The sequence below is a fragment of the Sorghum bicolor genome, chromosome 2 (genome assembly GCF_000003195.3).
Source record: "Sorghum bicolor cultivar BTx623 chromosome 2, Sorghum_bicolor_NCBIv3, whole genome shotgun sequence".
Taxonomy (NCBI): Eukaryota; Viridiplantae; Streptophyta; class Magnoliopsida; order Poales; family Poaceae; genus Sorghum; species Sorghum bicolor.
Genome location: NC_012871.2, coordinates 4,083,267 through 4,103,388, shown reverse-complemented (window position 1 = coordinate 4,103,388; position 20,122 = coordinate 4,083,267). Strand labels below are relative to the sequence as shown.

The 20,122-nt window shown below is 44.8% G+C and overlaps 4 protein-coding genes across 9 annotated transcripts; 2 read left to right on the top strand and 2 right to left on the bottom strand.

Annotated features, from left to right (window-relative positions):
• LOC8081159 (small RNA 2'-O-methyltransferase) lies at positions 985-6,128 on the top strand. Its single transcript, XM_002461459.2, has 9 exons — positions 985-1,455; positions 1,904-1,996; positions 2,488-2,945; positions 3,044-3,292; positions 3,546-4,477; positions 4,564-4,715; positions 4,790-4,906; positions 5,010-5,138; positions 5,458-6,128. Exons 1-9 carry the CDS (start codon positions 1,219-1,221, stop codon positions 5,917-5,919), a joined length of 2,829 nt encoding a protein of 942 aa, XP_002461504.1. The 5' UTR covers positions 985-1,218; the 3' UTR covers positions 5,920-6,128.
• On the top strand, positions 7,419-14,810 carry LOC8086440 (pentatricopeptide repeat-containing protein At3g62890). The gene is made up of 4 exons (XM_021453073.1): positions 7,419-10,352; positions 12,332-12,377; positions 13,058-13,226; positions 14,366-14,810. Exon 1 carries the CDS (start codon positions 7,494-7,496, stop codon positions 9,399-9,401), a length of 1,908 nt encoding a protein of 635 aa, XP_021308748.1. The 5' UTR covers positions 7,419-7,493; the 3' UTR covers positions 9,402-10,352; positions 12,332-12,377; positions 13,058-13,226; positions 14,366-14,810.
• On the bottom strand, positions 10,596-11,707 carry LOC110432572 (ESX-1 secretion-associated protein EspI-like). Its single transcript, XM_021453313.1, has 2 exons — positions 11,117-11,707; positions 10,596-11,042 (listed from the first exon to the last, which is right to left on the bottom strand). Exons 1-2 carry the CDS (start codon positions 11,705-11,707, stop codon positions 10,596-10,598), a joined length of 1,038 nt encoding a protein of 345 aa, XP_021308988.1.
• On the bottom strand, positions 15,557-18,452 carry LOC8086439. 6 transcript variants are annotated; one of them, XR_002449959.1, is made up of 7 exons: positions 17,978-18,445; positions 17,684-17,885; positions 17,482-17,571; positions 16,805-16,901; positions 16,468-16,705; positions 16,127-16,358; positions 15,557-15,872 (listed from the first exon to the last, which is right to left on the bottom strand). XR_002449959.1 is itself a non-coding variant. In XM_021453081.1 (7 exons), the coding sequence occupies exons 1-3, from the start codon at positions 18,317-18,319 to the stop codon at positions 16,816-16,818; spliced, it is 960 nt and encodes a 319-aa protein (XP_021308756.1). In that variant the 5' UTR covers positions 18,320-18,452; the 3' UTR covers positions 15,557-15,872; positions 16,127-16,189; positions 16,281-16,358; positions 16,468-16,705; positions 16,805-16,815. The 6 variants fall into 6 exon arrangements, 5 of the variants coding, with proteins under 5 accessions (XP_021308756.1, XP_021308757.1, XP_021308755.1 ...); XM_021453081.1 differs by having other exon boundaries at positions 16,127-16,189; positions 16,281-16,358; positions 17,334-17,571; positions 17,684-18,452; XM_021453082.1 differs by having other exon boundaries at positions 16,281-16,358; positions 17,334-17,571; positions 17,684-18,452.

Here is a 20,122-nt window from a genome sequence, read left to right as displayed (position 1 = left end):
TTGTCGCAGAGCAACTGGCTTATTGCATTTGAGGAAAATTGTATATTTCTTTGTAAATTCAACTATTTGTATATAATAAAGAACCCTTGGGTGGGCTGGATTTTTGAGCTTATGGCTTCATCCACTCAGCTTAAACCATAGCTGCATACATGTATGTGTGTTGTAAGTCCAAAATTTTTTTGTTGTAAGTTCTAAATTTTCCTTTTATTTTTCGTTGTAGTAGCATACTAGTTGGTTATAGCATTTTCATAGCTTTACACCTCCCTGCTGTGTTCTTACTTAATATAAGTTGTAATGGGTTATTGAATAATTATTGACTGCTAAATAAATGTGAATGTTTATCTTACTCATGTGATTGATTGAATAAATGATAAGAAATGGATTTGGTGATATTTTTTCTAAAAGCCTATACATATTTGAGAGCTTGCATTTGTGAATTTTCCTTACTTTCTTGTTTCCTGTGCGTAATTAATCAGGAATCTTTATGTTTTATATAAAAACACAAAATAAAATAGCTTCCGCTATATCCTTCAATAATTACTGCTAAACAGCAACACTGTTTGTTTGGCTGGAAAGTTATTGTTCGCTGATTTGTTGTGAGACAAGTAAAAAGTACACAGCATGCAAAATGTGCTGCAGTTTATGTACTCAAGCACTGTCATTTGCCAACTATGCTGGCTAAGAATCAGCACCATGACATCTTAAATAAAACGACGTCGAAAAAATACAGGTAATTACCATGTCCCAAATAAAATTCAGAGTGTTGTATTCACCGTCAAATTAAATAGTAATGTTTCGCTAAAATTTTGGCTTATGCCCGCTGAAAAGTAGTACTACTAAAGGACACCATGCGTGTTCAATGGTACATATACAAGAGTATTCTACAACCAACCGCAGACACGAGAAAGTACTACTATACTACATACTACTAGTTGCAGAACAGCACAATAGGAAACCATTTTATTTGCCTTCCTTTCTCGGTTTCTCTCTTCCTTTCCTGGAGCAGTTCCAACTTCCAAGTTCCCAGAAACTCTCCTCCCCTTTCTTCCCTTCGTCTGGCTGGCCTCGGGGGGGTTTAACGCTTTAACCCCTCCCCTCCCCTCCCCTCCGATTCCTCTAATCCGCGATCACCCAACCCCTCGCCGCCGATCCCCCCCAACCCTCGCCGCCCGATTCCGCTCCCGTTCCCGCGGGGCCCAATCCCTCCGCGCGGGCGCGATGCCGGCGGCGGCGCCGACGCCCAAGGCGGTGGTGCACCAGCGGTTCGGCGCCAAGGCGCGGTACACGGTGGAGGAGGTGCGGGAGGCCGTGGGCGGCTGCCCGGGCCTCGCGCCGCAGACCAGGAGCGTCTACCGCTGCGCGCTCGACCTCCCGGGCCTCTCCGTCGCCACGCCTGGCACCTTCCTCAGGAAGAAGGACGCCGAGCAGGCCGCCGCGCAGATCGCGCTCGACAAGGTGAGGTTCCCTCTGCGGGCGCGGTGCTCGGGTGATGTGGTTGTTAGTGGCATTGCGGCGTTGGTTGCTTCCAGTGTTTTGGTTGGGGAGCCATTGGGGGTCGTAGTTTGCCGCTAGAGCGGAAGAATTTAGGTGTCAGATACCCTTGGCACTGAAATCGAGCTCTTCTGCGAATCATATCATTGTGCTGGCGTTTCGCTTGGAAGGAAGATCAGGGACTGAAAGTTTAGGCAATCTATCCTTGATTGCCAACACAGTTCAGTTGCATATATTTTCTGTTACCCTGCTAACTGATAATTGTTTTCGATTTATGTTTTGATATACCGATGTTCGGACTTAGGAGCTTATTACTCCCCATTGTATAGATAAGCCAGCTTGTGTTTGCTTGTAATCGTGTTCTCATGCTATCGACCTCTGTTGTGATAACAGCTTGTTTTTTCCATCGCAGCTTGGTATTCAGCCCACGGCAAATATTCCCAGTACACCCCAAGAAGCTTGGGATGAACTGATTGCTCGCATATCTGGTTTTTTCATAGATGAGGTCAGTATTTTTGCCCCATCTTGATATTATGTCTTGTCTGTCCTAGTAAAGGTCTGCATACTGGTGCTCTTCTGCCTTCTGAGAAGTGCAGTAGAGTCCTTGTTGGATTGCTAGGTTGTCTATGTTTGGCAATGCATTATATATTTAACTGTTGTGAGCCTTTCCTCAAAATTTAAGAACTGATGACTGTATAGCATTGTAACTGACAACTTGTAGTAAGCCGCAAAGACTGATCGAACATAAGGTTCCATTTGACATTTTCTTATGCTAATATTTTGTAGTTGTAATATAATCTGACTTGGTTCCCTACAATGTCAATACCTGTGCCAGATTATTGGTAGTACAATTCACAAAGTATTAACCATTCTGCCGACCACTCAAAGCATGCTACTGTTCATGTCATATTTGAGCTTCGTTGCACTTTTAGAATATATAAAACAAAAACCCAATCACCTCTTCTAACATCACCATACTACTGTACTTCATTTCAGAGCTTCCTATCATCTACCCATCCTCTTGTTGGCCACTTGTGTGTGACTCTCAGGAGAACTGGAGATCTCATTGGGAGGATACCTCTGCCGGCTATTGCTGCATGTGATGTGAAGGTCAATACATTGTGTAAAGTGATTGACCATAGGGCAGAATTTGATCCTCTCTTGATTTTGTCATTGATGTACAATGCTGCGAAACAATCTCCTGGAGTCTCTGTTAGTGACAGAAACTTCTGGATTCAGAGTGAAAAGCCCTATTCTACGGAGGCTGTTGACTTGGCACTTGAGCGTTGGTCTGGTACAACACATCCCGTAGAAGTAGAAGCGATTCTTGTTCCTCACGTGTTGGAGGATGAACTGAAGACAGTAAGAATTAATCTACAAGATAATGAACATTATATGAGTTATGTTGCAGCAGAGCTCTCAGCAAGTGATTCCTCTCATGTTCTTGTATCGAGGTAGGCAAATAAAAACCAAGCAGTAAATTCCTGACTTCTTAGTCTTTTCCATTATTCTTGCTGTGCATGACAATTTTGAAACATTTGTCTCACTACAGAACAATTGGAAAAGCATCCTCAGAGATAAGGCTGTATTTTGCAGCCCCAAATATACATGTTGTTTCTGATATATCAAAAAATGTGCTTGCTTGTCATGGAGATGGTGACATCAACTGGCAAGTAAATAAGCGAGCTTCCTATATTTGTGGCCAAACAATTTATGGAGATGCACTCTTGGCAAATATCGGATACACAAGGAGAGATTCGAAACTTCAAACTGAAGATGTCAATCTATGTACCTATTACAGGTACAGCTTCGTTGAATATTTCACTACAGAAGCATTGTGTGATACTACTTTGCTATATTAATCATTGAATCAGGATGCATTCCAGTTTATATTGTTAGTAGATATGGTTATTTTTTCTCAGGAATCATTACATAGCTGTAGAGGTTGGCCCCGTGTTCTGTTTTCTTTCATGTCTGGGCTGCTTTTATCTATTATTTAAGCACTGAATTTTGTATAGTTTTCCGAGTGACACACTGACATGCTTTTGGTTCAGGATACTTCTGGGCAAGTTACCTGATGGAAATTGTAAGATGTCTAGGGACTCAATTCTTGCAGCGGAGCTTCCATCTGCATACTCTCGTTTTAGTTGGAAAGGCCTCTCTCCACGAGATCTCCTTTGCTCATTTTGTCGCCTTCAGAGGTTGCCAGAGCCCCAGTTTGCTGTCAGTAGGATCTCCTATGATACGTTAATGTCAGCTGTGAGCTCTGAAGAAAGAGGAGCACCAGCAGGCAGTGTAGAAAATCAGTACACCAATGATGTCAGGATCAACAAGGAAAACCCAGATCTTTTTAAATGTGAAGTGAACATACGTTCACGGAAGCAAGAGCTTTTACTAGAGTATTCTGCAGCTGACACTTGGAGCAAGGAATCTGATGCTATTCAGAATGCTGCATTGAAGGTCTTGATTTGGTTCAATGATTATTTTAAGAAACTAACCTCAAAAACAGACAAACTTTATCTTTTTGACTGTACTGATGGTGTCAAGATACATTCAAATATTTTTCTGCAAGAGTTTGCAATGTGCCTATCTGTTTATGGCAAGACCAGAGGCAATGATTCAGCAATGTGCAGTGCAGTTGGACCATTTTCTATGGATACACAAAAGAAGCGCCTTGAGAGCACTGCAAAGTTAACACACATTGAGGGTCCGGACTCTGGTGTTTTCCCGTCCCACGGATCATTGACTTGTATAAGTTATACTGCTTCCCTTGTGACGAAGGATAAAGCAAAAACATATTTGTTGGAGAGCCGCAATGAGTTTGAGTTTGAGATTGGGACGGGTGCTGTTAGTAATCAGCTTGAATCATGTGTAACTCAGCTGTCAGTGAATCAAACTGCACGTTTTGTAGCTGAACTGCCTCCTAGGGATTTAATCATGGCTGCAGCTTTTGAGGTCTCGCATGACCTCTCTAATGTATCTATCGGTGAGCCACCTAATCTTATAATTTTATTTCATCAATCTTTGTGAATCTGGCTTCAGCAGGTGTACATATTTTAAACATTGTTGCAGAGAACTGCTTCCTGGAGTTCACTGTAAAGGTTCTGCAGGTAACTGAACCCTTAGAAGATAGAATGGAGAAAGCCTTGTTCAGTCCTCCATTATCTAAACAAAGAGTTGAATTTGCTGTACGGCACATCAACGAGCTGCACGCTACCACACTTGTAAATTCCCCCCTGATTCTCTTGTTCTTTATTTATGAAAAAGATTGTTTTTCATAGCAAAGGTGCATTTTCAGGTTGATTTTGGCTGTGGATCTGGTAGCCTTCTTGATTCATTGTTAGAGCATCCAACCACGCTAGAAAAGCTTGTCGGTGTTGATATTTCTCGAAAAGGACTCACACGTGCAGCAAAGGTACAAAGCATATCTTTGACTTAGTAGCTGCTGATGTTCCATCCATCTTGTCCTTTCCATATGCATTAAACTTTAACTTGTTTTGTCTCTCCTGGAATTGCAGAGCCTTCATCAGAAGCTGAGCAAGAAATCGATGATGCAGACAAATGTTCCAACTGCTGTGCTCTATGACGGATCAATAATGGAATATGATTCTCGCTTATATGGGTTCGATATTGGCACTTGTCTTGAGGTAACAGACCTGACCTCTTGGGCTTTTCTATTGTATTCTTATTTGGTTTCAGTGCATAAGGTGTCCCTTCTAAACATGACACTTTGCAATTAGCTTCTTGGATCATACTGTTAGGGGTTGTTGCTGATGCATCTATAAAACATATCTATAGGATGCTCACATGCATAAACTAAATTAATGTTGTAGTTAACATCTGAGATAAATGGCATTGTTGTAAGTTGTAACATCATTATGCTCAGGTACTCTGCTTTTTAGCGCTTCTCTAGATTCTAAAATGGAAGTCTCATGTCGGCACATGATTCGACTATGTGAAATGCAGGTGATCGAACACGTTGAGGAGGACCAAGCAACTTTATTTGGCAACGTCGTCTTGAGCTCATTCCGCCCAACGGTGCTCATTGTTTCCACACCCAACTACGAATACAACCCTATCCTCCAGGGGTCAGCTATGCCCAGCAAGGATGACGAGGCAGACGAAAGCGTTGGTCCCTGCAAGTTCCGCAATCACGACCACAAGTTCGAGTGGACCAGGGCACAGTTCCAGTGCTGGGCTACTGGCCTCGCGGTGAAGCATAACTACAGCGTGGAATTCTCTGGCGTCGGTGGCTCAGGCGAGGAACCAGGCTACGCTTCCCAGATCGCTGTTTTCAGAAGAATGATGCAGGGGCACGAAGCAATGTGCCTGGACAAAGGTGGTGATCAACCTTACGAGCTTCTCTGGGAGTGGCCTAACGCGTGTGAGGAGAAGGAGATCGGCACTGACTGTGAACTAGGAGTCTAGGATGCACGTCTAATCACCCTGGGGTTTGAAACTTTGAATCATGCCCCCGGTTTAGAACTAAATAATTTGTCGGGGAGTTTAGAACTAAATAATCTGTTTGGAGAGTGGCGTCCGACCTGTACTAAGAACACCAAAAATTAACATTGCGGCATGCAAGTGCAGGAATTCAGAGTCTGCTTCTAGGGTATGGATAACCAGCAGTTACTACACCGTACGTATATGCAAAGCATTTAGACCCGGAGGTTAAGCCTAACAAACGCATAGGTGAACTGCTTCCAAACTTCTGAAGATAAAAGAAAACAGTAAAATGTGTGTAACTACTATGGCCTCACAGCAAAGGTACTTATTTGCATCTCCAAAAATAGTATTCAGTGAAGGGAGGTCATTTTGTCTTTCAAAACCTAGTATATACATAAACACTCATACGTATACACACACTCGCATCCACTTTATGAGCATTTTTGAGAGACTGAGTTAAAGTAGTACTCCTTCCATCCTAAATTATAAGATGTTTAACTTTTTTACCCTAAGTTTAACCACTCATCTTAGTCGAAAAATTTATCTCTTAGAAAACTTGGTACCCATCGTGTCTTTCTAGTGCATAACATGCACATAGAAACGAATGCACATAGAAACTGTAATTTTAGTATGAGTTCTTTTTTTAACAAGACTTTTTTTACTGCATTTTTTAACAAGACTTTATGTTTCTAAATAAAGTTATTATGAAAATATATTCTATAACTAATCTTATAATACTTATTTGTACGGTGAATATTAGTACTTCCTCTATATTGGTAATTCAAGTCGTTTTAGACATCGACACAGCCTTCAAAGCATATTTTGACTTCTCATTTTTATAAAAATTTCTATTGGAAAGTGATATATGTATTTTTTTATGAAAGTATTTTTTTAAGATAAATATATTCATATGGCTTTCGTATTTCTAAACTCAAGAACTTAAAATTATTTATGATTTATATTACCAACATACCCAAGACATTTGTCCAAAATGACTTGAATTACTAGTACAGAGGGAGTATTGTACTTTTTTTTCTATAAATTTAGTCAAAATTCAAATTGTTTGGGTCTTTAAAAGCCGAGAATTGCATTTCTTTTATGGACAGAGGAGTATTTTCTCTACTTTATTACCAGCCTTATTTGGATTGACAAAAAAAATCCACAAAGTTCATGTGAAAGTAAAAGTAACAAATGTTTCTATCAAAATTTATGTGAAAGTTCGAGTTCTTGTAACAATGGCAAACATCTAACTAGATCCATTCGGGATGTTCTAAATCAGCTGTATTAAAATTGAATTTCATAATCAAATAACATTACAAGGCCTCGTTTAGTTCCAAAAAAAATTTACAAATTTTTTTCAGCCGTCACATCGAATCTTTAGACGCATACATAAAATATTAAATATAGACGAAAATAAAAACTAATTGTACAGTTTAGTTAGAATTGACGAGACGAATCTTTTAAGCCTAGTTAGTCTATGATTGCACAATATACAAGTCAATTTAAAAAAAAATTGGAAAACAAGGCCCAAGCTGGCTGGCGCCGTCGCCGCCTCCATGCAGTTCGGAACGCCGCCGCTTTCTCCGGCCGCTCGGCGCGCCCCCACCTTCCACGCCGACCCCGCCGCCGACGCGAGGCAGCTCCTCGGCGCGCTCCTGCCGCCGCGCCCCGCGCTCCACCACGTCCTGCAGGCCCACGCCCGCCTCGCCGTTCTCGGCCTCGCTACCGCGCGCGCCCTCCCGCAGCTCCTCGCCGCACTTCCGCGCCTCCCGCTCGCCGCCTCCCACTCCTACCCGCTCTCCCTGTTCCGTTGCGCCAGCTGCGCCTCCGCCTTCGCGTCGAACCACCTCCTCCGCGTGCTCCCGCACCCGCTCCCGCTCCGCCTCTTCCCGCGCCTCCCACGCCGCAACCCCCACTCCTTCACTTTCCTCCTCGCTTCCCTCTCCAACCACCTCGATGCCGACCCCGCCGTTGCAGTCTCCATCGCCTCCCGCTTGATGGGCGCCCACGTGCACGCGCTCGCCGTGAAGGCTGGCGCCGCGGGCGACCTCTACGTGCGCAACGCGCTCATCCACTTTTACGGCGTCTGCGGAGACGTGGCGGCGATGCGGAAGGTGTTTGACGAGCTGCCACTTGTGCGGGACGTGGTGACGTGGAATGCCGTCCTCGCTGGCTACGTGAGAGCGGGCATGGTGGGGGTTGCGCGGGAGGTGTTCGATGGAATGCCGATGAGGGACGAGGTTTCTTGGAGTACGGTGGTAGGAGGTTATGTAAAGGAAGGGGAGCTGGAGGTCGCGCTGGGAGTGTTTAAGAATATGGTGGTGCAGGGGGTGAAGGCAAATGAAGCGGCAATAGTGACAGCACTGTCAGCAGCTGCACAGCTGGGGCTGCTTGAGCAGGGGAAGTTTGTGCATGAAGTGATCAAGAGAGCAGGAGTAGCAATGAGTATGAACTTAGGTGCTGCACTTGTTGATATGTATTCCAAGTGTGGAAGTGTGGCAGCGGCAAAGGAAGTTTTTGATGCCATGCCCTGGAGGGATGTGTTTGCTTGGAACTCCATGATCTGCGGGCTTGCTACCCATGGATTGGGGCATGATGCAGTCCAGCTCTTTGAGAAGTTTGTCAGTGAGGGGTTTTGCCCTACAAACATCACATTTGTGGGGGTGCTGAATGCCTGCAGCCGTACTGGCCTTGTTGATGAAGGGCGGTGGTATTTCAAGCTGATGGCAGAGAAATATGGCATTGAGTCAGAGATGGAGCATTACGGATGCATGGTTGATCTTTTGAGTCGTGCTGGTCTTGTTCAGGAGGCCATTGAATTGATCGAAGGGATGCACATCCCACCTGACCCAGTTCTCTGGGGCACAGTCCTGTCAGCTTGCAAGAGACATGGCCTCGTGGACTTGGGCATAACTGTTGGTAATAAGCTAATTGAACTGGATCCAGCTCATGATGGATACTATGTCCTCCTTGCAAGTATATACGCAAAAGCAAAGAAATGGGATGAAGTCAGGAAAGTTAGGAAATTAATGTCTAACCGTGGCACCAGCAAGTCAGCTGGTTGGAGCTTGATGGAGGCACATGGAATTGTGCACAAGTTTCTAGTAGGGGACATGGATCACAAGGATTCTGTACAGATATATAACATGCTTTGCATGATTGACAGAAGGTTGGCTGAGGCAGGCTATGTACCAGACGTATCATCAGTCTTGCATGACATCGGGGATGAAGAGAAGGTTCATGCCATTAAGGTGCACAGCGAACGGCTTGCAATTGCTTACGGGTTCATTGTTGTTGAAGCTGGCAGCCCAATCCGTATTGTCAAGAACCTTAGTGTGTGTGGCGATTGTCATGAGTTCAGTAAGATGGTGACAAAGGTTTTTGGCAGGGAAATTATTGTGAGGGACGGTAGTAGGTTTCATCATATGAAAGATGGAAAGTGTTCTTGCCATGATTATTGGTGATTAATCATTGGCATGTTTAGACATGATTTCAATATACTTGACAAGTTGGTGATTGACATGAGTTCTGTTTCTGTGAGATTCCAATGTACCATTTCAGATGGGGACCATATAAGGCCTCTCCTCATGAGTTCACAGCTCTAGCTTATAAGAGGTATTTTAAACAGTCTGTTCTGCTGATAAATAGTCTTTGGGATTTTTTTTTCATTATCACTTTGTATTTTTTGCTCGGGCAGCCAATGATCTCTGCATCTTGATGCCTGTTAAGAAATCTCTGGGGCATCCTCATGAAGCAAGAGGTACCTTTAGCTCCCTCCTTTCTCCAAAATTTAGACAAAGTTGGTGGAATCAACAGGTGGTATGTATTGGACAAATGTTTGTATGAAGGTCCACTGCTCAGTTATCATCTTATGGTTTTGCCTCTCTCACACAGTATCTCTTTATCATTTGTCTCCTTCAAAGGCTATCAGAACCCCATTATTTTCTATGGGTAGGCATGTCCTGTTATTTGTTACGATGTTAGCACTTAGCACCAGCTGCATAACTCAGTATGAAATGGAGGAAATCAGTATGTGAACAATGTTAGAATCATAAGAAAAAGATAGATATGCTCAAATACATGGTAATTGGTAAACACATATTTAATGGAACAAGAAGTTTTACTATACTTGCGTAAAGTTGACAGTTTAAGCAACTAAGCAAGCACTAAAATGCTGTTCAGAATTCTGCATTGAAAGTCTTCATTTCTTCAATGAGAATTTCAAGCAGCTAACACGACTGAGAATCTGTGCTTCTGTAAGTGAGCTGATGATTCAATAATTTCCCTCCTTTTGGTGATAATTTGCAGTGTGCTTTATCTTTTATGGGATACTGAAAACAAGGGTTAAAAAGTGCATTCTATGGATACATCAAAGGAACAGATTGAAGGCAATGCAACTTTTACAAATATTGAAGGTCAAGTGTTTTACTATGCAGTTGCATAAATTATACTCCTTCCTGGTGATGAAGGATAAGCAAAGGAATATTTGCTAGGACCTGGGAAGCACGATTATTTTAGATAGGAACAGGGGGCTGTTATGAGGTATCAACTTGAATCTCATATGTAAATCAACTCAGTCAATCAAATTGCAGGTTTTGTAGTTGAACTGCCTCCTAGGACTTGATCCTCCCTGCCGATAATTAGTTGTCCCTGTAGAATTATGGCAAACACTGGCCAGTGACAGAGAGAGAGTTGCCATCACCAACAATGACGGACGGGGAGGAAGGAAGGGAGCGGAAAGTAAGGATACCGTCGTGGGAGTGCATGTGGGCAGTAGCGCCGGTGTCCATGACCCAAGGTGCGCCGCCTTGGTTCATAGACATCTGGTTTAGAGCAGCAACCAGGGCAGTAGGATCCCACTGCTGCTGCTGCGATGGGGGCGCCGGCATGGAGTATTGCATGGGCTCTGGCTCGAGGACGACCAGGACCAGGAGCCGGATGTTCTGGACCCCCCCAGCCTGGTAGTGAAGCTGGGCCACGAGCGGGTCGACCGGGTCGTGCCAGATGACCGTGGTGTGAGCCACGCAGGGACCGGCCGAGCCAGAGGACATGGCCCCGACCTCGGGTGATGCAGGGAGGCCGAGGAGCTGCTCCGCGTCGGCGATCTGACGGACCAAGGCATCAGCCGCATCGCGCTCGCGCTCCCAGGCGATGGCAGCCTGACGCACGCGGGCCAGGCCCTCCGCAGCAGCGGCCCGGGCAGCGACGAGGGCGGCGGCGAGGGCGGAGTTGGGACCCGCTGCGTGGAGGTGTGAAGCGGACGGCGGAGGCGGGGCGGGGAAGATCGAGTTGCCATGGCGGCAGTGGCTCCTGCAGCCATGGCGGCGGGCCCTGCGGCCGTGGCCAGGACATCGACGCCGGACAGGGCACCTGCGACGTCCGCAGCGGCGACCTCTGCCGCAGGCAAGGCACCAGTTTCGTTGCCCGCACCCACGGCCATGGCGGCGACGGCAGCAGGCGGCTCCTGCGGACTGAGCTGACTGCCGGTGGGCGCGGGTGCGTGCTGCTGCTGGCCAGGCAGGTGAGCCCTAGGCATGGCTCCCTGCGGACGCGCGGGCGCAGCCACCCGCGCGAGCTCGGCGCCAGACGCAGGCGCGTCCCCCTGCGTGAGCGCAGCTTCCTGCGCAAGCGCGCCCCGCGTGAGCGCGGCTCCAGGCGCGGGCGGACGGACAGCTGCAGCGGTGATCTGGGCCCAGGAAGAGGTGGGAAGGGGAGGGAAAGAATGGAGATAAGCGGAGGAGGGAGGGGGATGAGGAGGGCGGCCAACCATGGCTGGTGGCGCGCCGGCCGGCTGGCTAGAGGCAGGCGGCGGCTAGGGCTGGAGGAGGGAGGAGAGCGCTAGCTGATACCATGTTAGAATTAGGGTTTCATTACTTAGGCCAACCCTAACCAGGGTGGCAATATAGTTGCCATACATGGGCCTGCATCACTCATACTCTAACATTACCTTGTTCTCTTCTCAATTTGAGAAAAATACAACCAATTTGTAGAAAGTTGAAAGTTAAGGTAGGACATTATACGTGATACTTCTATGCTCTATGTCAGACATTAAGCCCAAACAAAAAGAATCTAGGACTTGATTGTCATGCTATGTGCCTATGCAACTTCATTAAGTGTATATGTTTTATAACTAAAAAATGGGTGACTGAGATGCCAATGCCAAGTTGCAACATCAAGGTTCAAAGGAACTATTGCTTGTATGCTGCTGTAGTAGTATTGGGCTGAAAATGTGGAACCTACCGTGCATATCAATCCTTAGGGTTATATATTTTTTTAAGAAAATGGTGCCTTTTTATTGACAAAAGTATCTTACTCTAATAAGCGCTCTGGTGGTAGGCCCTTTTTGAGAAAGTTTCCCGGTTAATACTCACAAAACGTCTGTGTTGTCCTACAGATACAATCTCCAGTCGATATCCTCATCAGCTACTGAAGTTGTTAAGGTATGTATTCTTTCTAATAAGTAATAGTATTAGTGTGAGAATGGGATGTGTAAATATTTCAATTTTTTTCTCAAACATGCAGGAGAGCTCTATATCATTTCATTAAGAAAGAAATGTAGAAAGATAGGAGCTAGGGACCGTCATTCCCAAACACACCCAACAGATCCTTTGATATAATTTTAACAGTTTAGCCACACAAAATTCAGCGACCAACTCACACAGCACACACTAGATGTCTGGGTAAGTGACCTTAGAGTCACAGAGATCTTCAGCACCAACCATGCACAAGAGAGCAATCTTATCAGCAACTTCCAGCAGCACTAGAGACCCTTGGTTGGGCACCATTGAAGACAGTCATTCTGGTGCTTCCAAATGTAAATATTACAACAATGTGTTTAATGTATCAGCTGCTTGTTAAATTTCCAGAAAGAAGCAACAGTTTTATATTCCTATGAACATCTTGTAGTTCAAGGACTAAAGTTTCAGGGATTGTTTCAAGGTTTGCTTTTTTAACATTAGGAAAGATATGGATGCTAAGATGTCAAGCATCGTGCAGTTATTTGGTCATAGACATGCTAACACTCGACAACATGGTAGATTGTGAATGCAGATAATTAACCTTTTGATGCTGTGGTCAATTTAGCAGTGGGTTAATTATTAGGTTTTTGTGATGAATGCAGGTCCTACTTGGGGATGGTCCAAATCGTGCTTCGTTTGTAGGTTCACCATTAAGAGAGGCCTTGAAGACTGTTTCTCAAGTCCTGAAGATTCAACAACGATTTTGGCCAGTTTTAGGTCCAACATATGCATCACTACAGGCACAGCAGGGGTCGGTTTCTTCCAATCATAGTGAGTAACATCACTGGTTATTGAATTGCATAACCATCATGAAACCTCATAGCAAGAAGGCTGGTTACCTTTGGATTTGATATTAGAGATTTGCTTCCTAACAATTTATATGATTTTTCTAATAAGTGATGATCTGAACGTGTGACATGATTAGAAGAAATCCAAGCGAAGTTTGAGCATGCATTGGACTGCAAAACAAAATATGCAAGCATTAATTTCAAGAACCAAGGAACAACTTTGCTCTGCCGCTGAATATATCTTTCATTCTTTCTTAAGCTGCTCCTGAGTGTTGATAAAAAGTCGGAATGGTAATGTGTTGGGTTGGGTGTGGGGGGAGTACCTGTCCTGAATAGATTCAACCATTCCCCTTGGGGATTGAAGTGGATTGAGGGGGAATTGAACTAATTTCCCCCTCAATCCCCTCCAATTCCCATGGGGAATGATTGATCCAAAGGAGCCCTAAGGGGTGAAATTCTGCACTTGCACCCATGGGTTGGACCCCGTGCTGTGAAGTTTCCTGCATGATTGCCATATTTGCGTGGCTCCATGCATGCACGAAAGCTCACACACCACGCCTTTTGTTTTAACTCCTATTTTTCTGGTTTCGGTTGTTGAGTTAGCCTTCTGCCCCCGTTTTTTTATAGGTGTCTTTTGCCCATTAGTTGTGTAACTTTTTTCAATGAACATCCCTTCGCCACTGCCCATAGGTGAAGTCATGGACTCTCACCTGCACCTGCATCCACAGGTGGAATTTTGCATCCACACCGACCTGTTGTGGCACCCCCAAGTACCCTGCACCAGTGGGTTGGACTGTCATCCCTAGATAAGAGGTGTTGGATCTTGATTTGGCTCTTAGTTCATTTCTGAGTATGTCATGAAGGCTATAATCTATCTGAGGATATATTCCTTTTCTTGTATACTAGTTTTACTAATTACTACTCGCTCCGTTCCGAATTATAAGACGATTTGGCTTTTCTAGATAAATTTCATTTGCTATGAACTTAGATATATGCTATGTCTAGATACTCATAGTAAAAGCAACGTATCACAAAAAGCCAAACATTTTATAATTTGGAACAGAGGGAGTATTGCTCTTGATTAGAAGGATTCTGACATAATTCTTTGTTTTATATGTATAGTCACCAAACGTAATGAGCTGAAGAAAAGGAAGCATTCAGGAGGATTAGGGCCCTTCTGGTGGAAGTTGGGAAGCAAAAGGCTTCTGTACGAAGCGCTTTTTGAGCACCGTCGTCAGAGGAAAATCAAGGGGTCCGGAGAAGGAAAAGCAACTGGTTTCAGCAGCACCTAGATGGGTAGTTCGCGGCATGAACAGGGTAGTTCGCTGACTCGGTTTCCTAAAGCAGAGTAGCTTGCGTTTACCTAGAGCCTAGTTTTGACTGGTTACTTGGTCTGCCGTTTCAGATGAAGTTTGACAGCAACCCGTTGTGTTAACATGCGTGGTGTATCAACCGAAGTTTCATGTTACCGTCTTTTTCTTTGGTTGGTTCGTACCATAGATGTATGTACTGGTCATCGATAGAAAAACCTTGCAGACCTGGAATGGCATGCATCTCAGTTATTAAACCCTGTTATTGCATATGGATTTTTGCGGATGGATTGTGCTGCCTTTGAGGAGCTGTTGCATGTTACATCATTATCTTCTCGCTCTGAATATATATTGTCCGGGTCGTTTTTATCTGCATCTTTGATAGGTCAGTTACCAGCCTACCATCCATCACTGATCACCATCATTGATCGGCAACACTGACTCCATCCCTGTGCATCACTGATCACCATCATTGATCGGCAACACTGACTCCATCCCTGTGATACCGAGGTGGCCAGAAGTTTGATCTCGACTGTTATTGTTGCCTTAAAAGGATGAAGCCATTAGCTCTGGTTTAGTATACAGTATACCTCTATCTTGTCGCAGAGCAACTGGCTTATTGCATTTGAGGAAAATTGTATATTTCTTTGTAAATTCAATTATTTGTATATAATAAAGAATCCTTGGGTGGGCTGGATTTTTGAGCTTATGGCTTCATCCACTCAGCTTAAACCGTAGCTGCATACATGTATATGTGTTGTAAGTTCTAAAATTTTCTTTTATTTTTCGTTATAGTAGCATACTCCGTATTCTATAAAATATATGGTTTTAAATAGTTGGTTATAGCATTTTCATAGCTTTACGCCTCCCTGTTGTGTTCTTACTTAACATAAATTGAAAATTGTAATGGATCATTGATTTTTTTTTTTTGGCAAGCATCATTGAATAATAATCAACACATGTATAAACAGTAATAGCAGGACGGCTGCAGCAACAAACGGTAGAAATTTTAACACAGTTTCTCCAAACTAGATAATGCTCGCAACGTGCCAAAATTAATCAAGTTCCACTGATGAATGTAATTAAAACACAAGCAGAACAAACCATCATCATCATAGCATCAACACGTTTCATTTTCCTCTTATATGAGAAAATAGTCTAGAGAACTAATCACAGATTGTCCATAATAAGAGCTACACCAATGCAACAAAATATAGGGGTTCATCTATTAGATGAGAATTCGGCATCATTATTCATTAGCTTGCTGTCCCATCGGCGTTCCCTCATGGTTTCGCAAAATTAAAGCATCCTGAAAACCACTGTTCAAAAAAACGAGAAAAACATTTAACCATGTCATCGGGTAACAAGAAACGTGAAAACCAGGTATAAAAGGGCCAAGGCAACCATAACAGGAGGTGGGTGGGTTAGTGTTCTGTATAAGTTCATTTTATCGATGGGATGGTACATGTTTGTCATCAGACCAAGATCACTTAGAAGATAGTAATATGCTAAGAGAATTCAATTAGGCAGAGCAGAAGAGTATGCCGGGATGTTCAAGCTCACAAAGACAAACCTTTTTGTGCCCACCAGCTTTTCCATACAGGGGACTGCTCTGCTCTTTCAACACATCTTTCAGCTAAAATAAAAGTTCGTGTTGCAAGGAATTCCATGAAGAACATAAACAAATTTAGCCTAGCTGCACTTTTTTTTTTTTTTGAAATGTCTACCTTCTTCTTCTCCTTAGGAGTGGAACTATCGCCCTCATTGCTGCTTCCCACCAGGTCAACTTGTTTTTCTGTACTAGCCTTCAAAAAAAGCCCATGCTGTTAGATGCTTCGCAATCCAATATACATGTTAGTAACAAATTCCACTTTAGTATAAGCACTGAACAAATTTTCTTTGAAAGGACTCTACCTTGGTTTCTGGCTTCACCTCACGTTTCTCCAGGCTGTTTCTTCCTAGTTTCTCATTGGGGTTCTTGACATTGATTCATCATAATTCAATGCATATCAGGAAGGAGCTCCATGAGAAGAACACAAAGGCACCAATTTGTTTGAGCTAGCTGCCCAATTTTCAGTGTAGACTATACTTGATTTTCATCTGTCTTATTGCTTTCATCCATGTCATTTCTTGCTAGTTCCTTCTTGGAGTCCTTTTCATCGGATTCATCATACAATTCTTATTAGTAATGAGTTACACAAACAGAAACCAACTTACTTGAGCTAGCCACCAAATTTCAGTGTAGAAATACCTTATTTTCACTCACACTGCCCCTTTCCTCATGATTGCCATTATCAACCAGTTTATTATCTGATTCATTGGAATTGAAATCTCCAGTAATGTCACCCCTGGTGATAGTAGGGCAGAAAAATACATCATTATACCTTGCACAGATGAAAAGAATATGTATGGGGATAAACATAATCAACCAGTGGGGAGAAGAACCTCCACCATGGTATTGTAATTTAAAAGGGACTGTATGGCTCTGGTCAAGAAATCCCCCGGACCCTAGCCTATGGCTGTTAGGGACGAACTTGGGCTGGCGAACACCGTTACCCAGGCCGGTGCAGCACACCTTTAGCTAGGCCGGCGACGCACCATAGCCACAAGCCAGCGAGGGGGTTGTTTTTGTGTGGAATACGAGGATTTGAACCCACATCTAGCCACACCACTGAGCTATAGCTCAGTTTGCTATCTGTATGGAATACTTGTCATGTATATATTATGATAATCGAGAAATATGTGTGCAATGACAGGAATAGTATGTTACTAGGTCATACATAGTAGGCTCTGCAACAGCAGAACATTCATCACACAACTCCAACATAATAAACAAGGTACGATGCCGGGGGCGATAGCAGCAGCAGGAAATTCAGATCCCGAAACTTGAGCCATTTCACAAGTGTGCTTGGTGATTTTGTGACTCACCAATGAGACCTCCTTCACATCATCATCGATAGTGAAGGATTTAGCACGGCATTTCCATTGAAGTTTAAGAATATCCTCCGTCTTGATACACTTGAAAACACATGATTTCACAAATGTTGTGAGCATATATAAACTAATCAGAAGATGAAGCTAGGAAACTTAGAAGCTCAACAGGACAACAAGGTGCCAGGCAGAAAGCTACCTTGTCGACCAGAGCTGCTAGCAGGCCATTCCCATGATCATCTCCATCGAGACTGAGATCATCGGCACCAGCAGCATTGCCTTCCCTTTGATGATTGCGGATGTAATACTGCCGGAGGTATATCTTGTATATCGATAAAGAAGTAACCAGATTGACTGGAAGTAAGGAATCCCATCCCCAAGCTCTCTCGAATGGTGGTTTCCTATCGAGGACAAAGGGGGCGTTTGGTAGAGCTCCCGGGACAGCTCCGAGAGCTGTTTTACGGCTCTCACAACCAAAGGGGTTCAGGCGTACCAGCTCCAGCATCGAATCCCCTGAAAACGCGTTGAGAGAGGCATGGGGGCGTAGGAGGAGCCAAAAGCAGCTCCCTCCAGCTCCTCCTCCCTGCCAGCAACAGTTGGACGCTGATGCCCTCAGGACTACACGCCCTCGATCTCCTTCCTCCTCGTGCGCTAGCAGCCATCCTTTTGGCGGAGGAGCTTGCCGGCGGCAGAGGCGACTGCGACGGTGCTGGAGAAGATCGGAAGGGACAGGCTGCTGTACGGGCTGCTGTCGCGGGAGCGCCAGGCGGCGGCCATGGGCGACGAGGTGAACCCCGGACGCCGGCCTGTCCTCCCAGTCGCTGGGCATGGCCATGGCGGCCTAGCAGGGGAGGGAGTCTGTGCGGACGAGATCCAGTTGGGGGGAGCGGCGCGGGCGGAGCCAAGCCCATGCGGCCATGCGGGCAAGATGTGGCTGGGTCGAGCATGGGAGGTAGAGAGAGAAAGGCCTTGTTTACTTTAAAAAAATTACAAAATACGAACAACACTTTCGTTTGTATTTGATAAATATCGTTCAATCATAGACTAACTAGGTTCGAAAAATACGTTTAGCAAATAATAAATAAACTGTATAATTAGTTATTTCTTTTATCTATATTTAGTACTCCATACATGTGACGTAAGTTTCGATGTGATAAAGAATATAAAAAATGCAAAATATTTTGGAAACTAAACAAAGTCAAACAATAATAAAAGAAATAAAAAGAAAGGAAAAAAGGGTATTTTAGACCTTTTCAATCCTTTTCACCAGAATGAGAATCTATTTTGCCAAACAGTAAAAAAACAGCTTCAGCTCCCTTAGTGAATCTCCTCTATATATGAAGCCACGACTGAAGCAATTTTAGCTCGAGCCGGAGCTCTACCAAACAGGCCCAAAAGGACCGGCGACAGGAGTGGAGAGGGAAGCTGCTAACATTGACTGGGCCACAAGGCCCCAGAGCACGCGACCCACTGCCTGCTGCACATACCCGCGCTTCGGCTGATTTTTTTCTAACAAAACACCTCTCCTTGTTAGGCCTTGTTTACTTAAAAGAATTTACCCAAAAAATAACTGTTTCGCAAAGTCTATTTACAAAAAGACAGACATGCACATCCAGCGGACGGTGGCAACGACCCGTGGATGGGCTGAGGGTGGAGCTTGCTCCCATATATAGTTTTCTAGATGGGCCAAGCCCGATGGGCTGACACGGGCACGGCCCGAGAAAGCACGGCCCAAGCACAGCACGGCCCGACTACATCCGTGCACGTGCCTGGCACGGCCGACCTCGTGTCCGTGCCTGGGCTGCATATTCGGCCCATGGGCCAGCACGAGGCACGACACGGAAATGGACTTGGCCTGCTACAGGCACGACCTTTTGCCAGCAGCCGTCGGATCCAAACCCTAGATCATTTTCAGCCGTTGGATTCAGAGTTAGGGACGAGGTGTATATAAGCCGATGCCGGCTCCCATCCGAACCCTAGCTCATTTGCTCCCGGCCGCTGTGACTCGCCCTCTCGGTCTCTCCTCTCTCTCAGTCTCTCTGCTTCTCCATCTCCGACTCTCCGTCCGTCAGCCATGGCGAAAGGGGAAGGCCAGGGGCGACGGCGACGGCGGCTCGCCGTCATCCCCACAACAATTCCAGTAGAGGCAGCGATAGCAGCCTCATAGTCGCAGTCGTCGGAGCTCCAAAGAAGCAGGTAAGATCCCCACCTCTTCTTCTTCTTGTCCTCTGTCCATGGCGTTTTCTTATTCTTGTTTCATTTTGTGCAGATCTGCTGATCCACTGCTGCTCGGAGCTGCTGCTACTAATCCGTCGTCGGCGAGGTAAGAAACCCTAACCCTACCTTTGAGCCTCTGACTTGTTCTTCTTTTGATCTCCTCTACCTCTGGCCTCTAACTTCTTCTGGTTGTTTTGGTTTTACTTTTGGTGGTCGCATGAGGCTACGGCCAGAGCCAGTGACGAGCGACCTCTCTGGAGATGAAGAGGATGACTGAGCCGACACTAGCCATTTGTATTTTCCAGTTTTCCATCTCTTTGTTAAGATGTTAATTGTTGTGTTTGGTGTAATGATGTTGTACTTGTGCTGATGAAAAAATGTTTTAGTGCCTGGGTCGACACGGGCGCTGGTGTGCCACCGT

Excerpts from the sequence above, each read along its gene's own strand:
- LOC8086439 (XM_021453081.1), bottom strand. The coding sequence starts at position 18,319 with ATGGCCATGCCCAGCGACTGGGAGGACAGGCCGGCGTCCGGGGTTCAC. Across the intron at positions 17,572-17,683 it reads TAGCAGCTCTGGTCGACAAG|TGTATCAAGACGGAGGATAT; the intron begins GTAGCTTTCTGC and ends TGTGTTTTCAAG. Across the intron at positions 16,902-17,333 it reads GCTGTTGCAGAGCCTACTAT|GGGTGACATTACTGGAGATT; the intron begins GTATGACCTAGT and ends TACTATCACCAG.
- LOC110432572 (XM_021453313.1), bottom strand. The coding sequence starts at position 11,707 with ATGGTTGGCCGCCCTCCTCATCCCCCTCCCTCCTCCGCTTATCTCCAT. Across the intron at positions 11,043-11,116 it reads CCGGGCCGCTGCTGCGGAGG|ATCGCCGACGCGGAGCAGCT; the intron begins GCCTGGCCCGCG and ends TTGGTCCGTCAG.
- LOC8086440 (XM_021453073.1), top strand. The coding sequence starts at position 7,494 with ATGCAGTTCGGAACGCCGCCGCTTTCTCCGGCCGCTCGGCGCGCCCCC.
- LOC8081159 (XM_002461459.2), top strand. The coding sequence starts at position 1,219 with ATGCCGGCGGCGGCGCCGACGCCCAAGGCGGTGGTGCACCAGCGGTTC. Across the intron at positions 1,456-1,903 it reads CGCAGATCGCGCTCGACAAG|CTTGGTATTCAGCCCACGGC; the intron begins GTGAGGTTCCCT and ends TTTCCATCGCAG. Across the intron at positions 3,293-3,545 it reads AATCTATGTACCTATTACAG|GATACTTCTGGGCAAGTTAC; the intron begins GTACAGCTTCGT and ends CTTTTGGTTCAG.